Raw genomic sequence first — 9,354 nt, 5'->3', positions numbered from 1 at the left:
GGTATCACACTGGATAGGATTAGATACACGGCTCAGCAGACAGTATCACACAGGATAGGATTAGATACACGGCTCAGCAGACGGTATCACACAGGATAGGATTAGATACACGGCTCAGCAGACAGTATCACACAGGATAGGATTAGATACACGGCTCAGCAGACAGTATCACACAGGATAGGATTAGATACACGGCTCAGCAGACAGTATCACACAGGATAGAATTAGATACACGGCTCAGCAGACAGTATCACACAGGATAGGATTAGATACACGGCTCAGCAGACGGTATCACACTGGATAGGATTAGATACACGGCTCAGCAGACGGTATCACACTGGATAGGATTAGATACACGGCTCAGCAGACAGTATCACACAGGATATGATTAGATACACAGCTCAGCAGACAGTATCACACAGGATAGGATTAGATACACGGCTCAGCAGACGGTATCACACTGGATAGGATTAGATACACGGCTCAGCAGACAGTATCACACAGGATAGGATTAGATACACAGCTCAGCAGACAGTATCACACAGGATAGGATTAGATACACGGCTCAGCAGACAGTATCACACAGCATAGGATTAGATACATGCCTCAGCAGACAGTATCACACAGGAGAGGATTAGATACACAGCTCAGCAGACAGTATCACACAGGATAGGATTAGATACACGGCTCAGCAGACAGTATCACACAGGATAGGATTAGATACACGGCTCAGCAGACAGTATCACACAGGATAGGATTAGATACACGGCTCAGCAGACAGTATCACACAGGATAGGATTAGATACACGGCTCAGCAGACAGTATCACACAGGATAGGATTAGATACACGGCTCAGCAGACAGTATCACACAGGAGAGGATTAGATACACAGCTCAGCAGACAGTATCACACAGGATAGGATTAGATACACGGCTCAGCAGACGGTATCACACTGGATAGGATTAGATACACGGCTCAGCAGACAGTATCACACAGGATAGGATTAGATACACGGCTCAGCAGACAGTATCACACAGGATAGGATTAGATACACGGCTCAGCAGACGGTATCACACAGGATAGGATTAGATACACGGCTCAGCAGAAAGTATCACACAGGATAGGATTAGATACACGGCTCAGCAGACGGTATCACACAGGACAGGATTAGATACATGGCTCAGCAGACAGTATCACACAGGATAGGATTAGATACACAGCTCAGCAGACGGTATCACACAGGATAGGATTAGATACACGGCTCAGCAGACGGTATCACACAGGATAGGATTAGATACACGGCTCAGCAGACAGTATCACACAGGAGAGGGTTAGATACACGGCTCAGCAGACAGTATCACACAGGATAGGTTTAGATACACGGCTCAGCAGACGGTATCACACAGGATAGGTTTAGATACACGGCTCAGCAGACGGTATCACACAGGATAGGATTAGATACACGGCTCAGCAGACAGTATCACACAGGAGAGGGTTAGATACACGGCTCAGCAGACAGTATCACACAGGAGAGGGTTAGATACACGGCTCAGCAGACAGTATCACACAGGATAGGATTAGATACACGGCTCAGCAGAAAGTATCACACAGGATAGGATTAGATACACGGCTCAGCAGACGGTATCACACAGGACAGGATTAGATACATGGCTCAGCAGACAGTATCACACAGGATAGGATTAGATACACAGCTCAGCAGACGGTATCACACAGGATAGGATTAGATACACGGCTCAGCAGACGGTATCACACAGGATAGGATTAGATACACGGCTCAGCAGACAGTATCACACAGGAGAGGGTTAGATACACGGCTCAGCAGACAGTATCACACAGGATAGGATTAGATACACGGCTCAGCAGACGGTATCACACAGGATAGGATTAGATACACGGCTCAGCAGAAAGTATCACACAGGATAGGATTAGATACACGGCTCAGCAGACGGTATCACACAGGACAGGATTAGATACATGGCTCAGCAGACAGTATCACACAGGATAGGATTAGATACACAGCTCAGCAGACGGTATCACACAGGATAGGATTAGATACACGGCTCAGCAGACGGTATCACACAGGATAGGATTAGATACACGGCTCAGCAGACAGTATCACACAGGAGAGGGTTAGATACACGGCTCAGCAGACAGTATCACACAGGATAGGATTAGATACACAGCTCAGCAGACGGTATCACACAGGATAGGATTAGATACACGGCTCAGCAGACGGTATCACACAGGATAGGATTAGATACACGGCTCAGCAGACAGTATCACACAGGATAGGTTTAGATACACGGCTCAGCAGACAGTATCACACAGGATAGGATTAGATACACGGCTCAGCAGACAGTATCACACAGGATAGGATTAGATACATGGCTCAGCAGACAGTATCACACAGGATAGGATTAGATACAGCTCAGCAGACAGTATCACACAGGAGAGGGTTAGATACACGGCTCAGCAGACAGTATCACACAGGATAGGATTAGATACACAGCTCAGCAGACAGTATCACACAGGATAGGATTAGATACACAGCTCAGCAGACAGTATCACACAGGAGAGGGTTAGATACACAGCTCAGCAGACAGTATCACACAGGATAGGATTAGATACACGGCTCAGCAGACGGTATCACACAGCATAGGATTAGATACACGGCTCAGCAGACGGTATCACACAGCATAGGATTAGATACACAGCTCAGCAGACGGTATCACACAGGATAGGATTAGATACACGGCTCAGCAGACGGTATCACACAGGATAGGATTAGATACACGGCTCAGCATATAATGTATTTTTCTTGTTATTTTTCAGGACGTTATATGGGTAAAATGAACAGTTTCTGTCAGAACTACAGGAGCAAAAAATAATATAAATATTTTGATGGTGAAATAAAAATAATCTTCTGTATAAAGGAGGCGGCGGGGACCCACCGTCCAGATTCAGCGATTTATTTTTTATTCACTTATTTTTTTGCTGCATTTGACGTTTTTGGAACCAAATTTCCCCCAATGTCGTCCTGAGGTTTGTGAATTCTTGTGAATAATTAAGAATATCTTTATTTTTGCCTCTTTTTTTCTTGCAGGAAATTACAGGTTTTGGAAAATGAATAATTTTTTTTTTTTTTTTTTTCCCTTGTTCATAAAATCATCCCGGAGGGCGAGTCGGAGCGCGTTCACACAGGGGGAATCAGGCGCAGCCGTCTGGAAACCCCAAACTCCCTCCACAACGGCCAAACAAAAAAGTGATTAAAATGACACGAAAAATGCTAAATCCAGATCCGGGGACGCCGCGTCCGTCATGAATTGGGTCATTTTCGGGGATTTTTTTGAGCTTTTATTGTGTCGCCGCCATTAAATTTTTCTGAGCACAAAAAACAATCGTAAAACAATGTCACAATCATAAGAAAGGCGAGAACGCTGTGAGAAAGCTAGGGAGACATTAACCTCACCCCGGCCGCGGCTTCTCGCACACGGAGACTATGGGATCATTTATGGTTTTTCCCACAGTTCACAGCAGTTAAAAAAAATATATGCTGTGTTTAGCCAATGGGGTGTGGCCACATGTGCTGGTAAAATTTCCAATATTTACAACTAGAAATTGGCAAATTGCAGCATAAATGATAAAAAGCCCTGAAGCATCTTGTGTAGAACGCTGCAGAATATGACAGCGCTATCTATAATGGAAATGATTGCTGTCCCGGCTGCGACCACCAGATGGCGATGTGAGTACACTCCTGTCCCCAATGTGACAGCAGCTGCATCCTATATACAGACGGCGCTGAGCCACGTGACATCGTAATGGTCTCACCACCAGAGGCGCCGCTGCTCCTCGCTGTCTGCCGCTCACTGCGGGCGCCATGTTTGCTGCGTCTGTACATAATATCCAATGTCCCATGGTCTTCGGAAACATGGCCGCCAGCTGCTGAGGATGAGACACTGCTGAACATCTAATTCATCGTGAACTTTGTACAGATTGGAACTGTAGGGAAGAAGGTGAGGAGCCAACAGCTGTGTATATACCACATAGAGGGGGCTGCAGAGTATCACAGCAGGGGCTTAGATACATCATACAGAGTGTTAGAGGATTAGATACACAGCTCAGCAGACAGTATCACACAGGATAGGATTAGATACACGGCTCAGCAGACAGTATCACACAGGAGAGGATTAGATACACAGCTCAGCAGACAGTATCACACAGGAGAGGATTAGATACACAGCTCAGCAGACAGTATCACACAGCATAGGATTAGATACACAGCTCAGCAGACAGTATCACACAGCATAGGACTAGATACACGGCTCAGCAGACAGTATCACACAGCATAGGATTAGATACACAGCTCAGCAGACAGTATCACACAGGATAGGATTAGATACACGGCTCAGCAGACAGTATCACACAGCATAGGATTAGATACACAGCTCAGCAGACAGTATCACACAGCATAGGATTAGATACACGGCTCAGCAGACAGTATCACACAGGAGAGGATTAGATACACGGCTCAGCAGACAGTATCACACAGGAGAGGATTAGATACATGGCTCAGCAGACAGTATCACACAGGATAGGATTAGATACACGGCTCAGCAGACAGTATCACACATGATAGGATTAGATACACGGCTCCGTGTCTCAGAATAGGATTAGATACTCGGCTCCGTGTCACAGGATAGGATTAGATACACGGCTCCGTGTCACAGGATAGGATTAGATACACGGCTCAGTATCACACAGGATAGGATTAGATACACGGCTCAGTATCACACAGGATAGGATTAGATACACGGCTCAGTATCACAGGATAGGATTAGATACACGACTTTGTATCACACAGGATAGGATTAGATACACTGCTCAGTATCACAGAGGATAGGATTAGATACACGGCTCAGTATCACAGAGGATAGGATTAGATACACTGCTCAGTATCACAGGATAGGATTAGATACACATTTCAGTATCACACAGGATTAGATACAGGTTGCTCTCGGCTGTCAGTCTCGTGTATCCGCTGTCCTGCAGGTTCGGGTACAGACATGTCGGGGGCGCTCTCTCTGGACTCGGTGACCCTGTTCCAGCAGGATCCTGGCGGTGTGACGTATCGTATCCCGGCTCTGCTCTTCTTCCCTCCATCTTCTTGGCCTTGGCGGAGAAGCGCTCGTCCCCCGATGATCAGGACGCCCTGTACCTGGTGGTGCGGCGCGGTCGGGTGCAGCGCGGGGAGGTGCAGGTACCGGCTCCTCATGTCACCTCTCCCTGCGTCTGATCTTGTGACTTTCCAACGTCTCCATCTGTTTTGCCTCCTTAGTAGGAAGACGCGATGCCGGTGAGCCACGCCAAGTTACCGGACCATGAACCCCTGCCCGCTGTACCATCCCGCCACCGACACCGTCTTCCTCTTCTTTGTCTGTGTAAAAAGCGAAATCTCCGAGTTCCAGCAAATCATAACCGGCCAAAATGCCGCCCGGCTCTGCTACGTCACCAGCCGCGACCACGGCCAATCGTGGAGCCTACCGAAAGACGTGACGGAGGAGGTCCTGGGTGAGGACCTGAAGAGCTGCGCCACCTTGGCGGTTGGCCCCGGTCACGGCATCTGCTCTCCGTCGGGCAGGCTGATCGTGCCCGCGTACCTGTACTACATCCACTCCCGCGTCTGCGGCCTGCCCGTCCCCTGGAAGACCAAGCCCCACTCATTCATCTTCTACAGCGACGACCGCGGAGAGAGCTGGCACAAGGGCAGCGGGCTGTGGCGGCAGAAGACAGGGGAGTGCGAGGTGGCCGAGGTGACCTGCAGCAGCGGCAACGACCTCCTGTACTGCAGCGCCAGGACCGGTCAACGCTACGGGGTGGAGGCGACCAGCAGCCCCCAGTCCATGGAGTTCACAGATGCCCACTACAATAAAAGCCTGTGTGAGCCGCCTCATGGCTGCCAGGGCAGTGTGGTGAGCTACAGGCCTCCGGAGGCAACTCAGGACGAGGCGGACGGCGGGGAAGAGTCGCCCCTTCAGCATAGCGTCACGTCCTGGCTCCTCTACTCCCATCCCACCAGCAGCCGGGGCCGCGTGGACTTAGGAGTCTACTTGAATAAATCACCCCTTGTGCCGTCCACCTGGACCCCACCGTGGGTCATCAACGAAGGTCCCAGCGGGTACTCGGACCTGGCGGTGTGCCAGGACACTCACTCCTTCGCCTGCTTGTTTGAATGTGGAAAGGACGCGGCGTGTGAAAAGATCGTCTTCCGGAGGTTCACGATGGACGAGCTGCTGAACAATTCCTCTAAGCCCTAATCACGAGTGTCGGGGCATCCGCCAAGTCTCCGGGTGCCAAAAGTAACTCAGTATAGGAATGCACTGAGTGACCACAAGATGGCGCCATCCACCACTCTCCTGACCCCCGATACACACTCTCATACTGCTCCTTAGATGGTGCCTGATCCCCCCACCCTGTAATTAGCAGATTCTGTCCACTCCTCTCTGTCATGGACGCCTTAAAAGGATCTTCCCATGAACTATATCATCCCCATCCATGTGTCTGATGCCGTCTCTGCCCAGCACCACCTCACCCTCCGGAGCCGTCTGCCCAGCAACTCCTCACCCTCCGGAGCCGTCTCTGCCCAGCACCTCCTCACCCTCCGGAGCCGTCTCTGCCCTGCACCTCCTCACCCTCCGAAGCCGCCTCTGCCCTACACCCCCTCACCCTCCGAAGCCGTCTCTGCCCTGCACTTCCTCACCTTCCAATTCCGACTCTGCCCTGCTCCTATTCACCGTCTGGAGCCGTCTCTGCCCTGCACCACCTCACCCTTCAGAGTCGTCTCTGCACAGCACCTCCTCATCCTCCGGAGTAGTCTCTGCCCTGAACCTCCTCACCCTCCGGAGCCATCTCTGTCCAGCACCTCCTCACACTCCGGAGCCGTCTCTGTCCTGCACCTCCTCACCCTCCGGAGTTATCTCTGCCCAGCACCACCACACGCTCTGAAGCCATCTCTGCCCAGCACCTCCTCACCCTCCGGAGTCGTCTCTGCCCTGCACCTCCTCACCCTCCGGAGTCGTCTCTGCCCTGCACCTCCTCACCCTCCGGAGTCGTCTCTGCCCTGCACCTCCTCACCCTCCGGAGTCGTCTCTGCCCTGCACCTCCTCACCCTCCGGAGTTGTCTCTGCCCTGCACCTCCTCACCCTCCGGAGTCGTATCTGCCATGCACCTCCTCACCCTCCGGAGTCGTCTCTGCCCTGCACCTCCTCACCCTCCGAAGCCGTCTCTGCCCTGCACCTCCTCACCCTCCGAAGCCGTCTCTGCCCTGCACCTCCTCACCCTCCAGAGCCGTCTCTGCCCTGCACCTCCTCACCCTCTGGAGTCGTCTCTGCCCTGCACCTCCTCACCCTCTGGAGTCGTCTCTGCCCTGCACCTCCTCACCCTCCGGAGTTGTCTCTGCCCTGCACCTCCTCACCCTCCGGAGTCGTCTCTGCCGTGCACCTCCTCACCCTCCGGAGTCGTCTCTGCCCTGCACCTCCTTACCCTCCGAAGCCGTCTCTGCCCTGCACCTCCTCACCCTCCGAAGCCGTCTCTGCCCTGCACCTCCTCACCCTCCAGAGCCGTCTCTGCCCTGCACCTCCTCACCCTCCGAAGCCGTCTCTGCCCTGCACCTCCTTACCCTCCAGAGCCGTCTCTGCCCTGCACCTCCTCACCCTCTGGAGTCGTCTCTGCCCTTCACCTCCGAAGCCGTCTCTGCCCTGCACCTCCTCACCCTCTGGAGCCGTCTCTGCCCTGCACCTCCTCACCCTCCGAAGCCGTCTCTGCCCTGCACCTCCTCACCCTCCGGAGCCGTCTCTGCCCTGCACCTCCTCGCCCTCTGAAGCCGTCTCTGCCCTGCACCTCCTCACCCTCTGGAGCCGTCTCTGCCCTGCACCTAATCACCCTCTGGAGCCATCTCTGCCCTGCACCTCGTCACCCTCCGAAGCCGTCTCTGCCCTGAACCTCCACACCCTTCGGAGCCGTCTCTGCCCTGCACCTCCTCACCCTCCGGGCCGTCTCTGCCCTGCACCTTCACACCCTCCGAAGCTGTCTCTGCCCTGCACCTCCTCACCCTCTGGAGCCGTCTCTGCCCTGCACCTCCTCACCCTCCGGAGTCGTCTCTGCCCTGCACCTCCTCACCCTCCGGAGTTGTCTCTGCCCTGCACCTCCTCACCCTCCAGAGTCGTCTCTGCCGTGCACCTCCTCACCCTCCGGAGTCGTCTCTGCCCTGCACCTCCTCACCCTCCGGAGTCGTCTCTGCCCTGCACCTCCTCACCCTCCGAAGCTGTCTCTGCCCTGCACCTCCTCACCCTCCGAAGCCGTCTCTGCCCTGCACCTCCTCACCCTCCAGAGCCGTCTCTGCCCCGCACCTCCTCACCCTCTGGAGCCGTCTCTGCCCTGCACCTCCTCACCCTCCGAAGCCGTCTCTGCCCTGCACCTCCTCACCCTCCAGAGCCGTCTCTGCCCTGCACCTCCTCACCCTCCAGAGCCGTCTCTGCCCTGCACCTCCTCACCCTCCGGAGTCGTCTCTGCCCTGCACCTCCTCACCCTCCGGAGTCGTCTCTGCCCTGCACCTCCTCACCCTCCGAAGCCGTCTCTGCCCTGCACCTCCTCACCCTCCAGAGCCGTCTCTGCCCTGCACCTCCTCACCCTCCAGAGCCGTCTCTGCCCTGCACCTCCTCACCCTCCGGAGTCGTCTGCCCTGCACCTCCTCACCCTCCGGAGTCGTCTCTGCCCTGCACCTCCTCACCCTCCGAAGCCGTCTCTGCCCTGCACCTCCTCACCCTCCGGAGTCGTCTCTGCCCTGCACCTCCTCACCCTCCGGAGTCGTCTCTGCCCTGCACCTCCTCACCCTCCGAAGCCGTCTCTGCCCTGCACCTCCTCACCCTCCGGAGTCGTCTCTGCCCTGCACCTCCTCACCCTCCGGAGTCGTCTCTGCCCTGCACCTCCTCACCCTCCGAAGCCGTCTCTGCCCTGCACCTCCTCACCCTCCAGAGCCGTCTCTGCCCTGCACCTCCTCACCCTCCAGAGCCGTCTCTGCCCTGCACCTCCTCACCCTCCGGAGTCGTCTCTGCCCTGCACCTCCTCACCCTCCGGAGCCGTCTCTGCCCTGCACCTCCCCACCCTCCGGAGTCGTCTCTGCCCTGCACCTCCTCACCCTCCGGAGTCGTCTCTGCCCTGCACCTCCTCACCCTCCGGAGTCGTCTCTGCCCTGCACCTCCTCACCCTCCAGAGCCGTCTCTGCCCTGCACCTCCTCACCCTCCGGAGTCGTCTCTGCCCTGCACCTCCTCACCCTC

General features: G+C 54.3%; 1 protein-coding gene across 1 annotated transcript; it reads left to right on the top strand.

Moving 5' to 3' along the window:
• Nucleotides 1-3,506: 3,506 nt before the first annotated feature.
• Nucleotides 3,507-7,346, top strand: LOC141188490 (sialidase-3-like). The gene is made up of 3 exons (XM_073661065.1): nt 3,507-4,034; nt 5,071-5,278; nt 5,357-7,346. The coding sequence occupies exon 3, from the start codon at nt 5,400-5,402 to the stop codon at nt 6,333-6,335; it is 936 nt and encodes a 311-aa protein (XP_073517166.1). The 5' UTR covers nt 3,507-4,034; nt 5,071-5,278; nt 5,357-5,399; the 3' UTR covers nt 6,336-7,346.
• Nucleotides 7,347-9,354: the final 2,008 nt, after the last annotated feature.

This window comes from Phyllobates terribilis, unplaced genomic scaffold (genome assembly GCF_046119375.1).
Source record: "Phyllobates terribilis strain yellow unplaced genomic scaffold, ASM4611937v1 Scaffold_2__4_contigs__length_985480577, whole genome shotgun sequence".
Taxonomy (NCBI): Eukaryota; Metazoa; Chordata; class Amphibia; order Anura; family Dendrobatidae; genus Phyllobates; species Phyllobates terribilis.
This window is presented reverse-complemented; position numbering and strand designations above follow the sequence as displayed.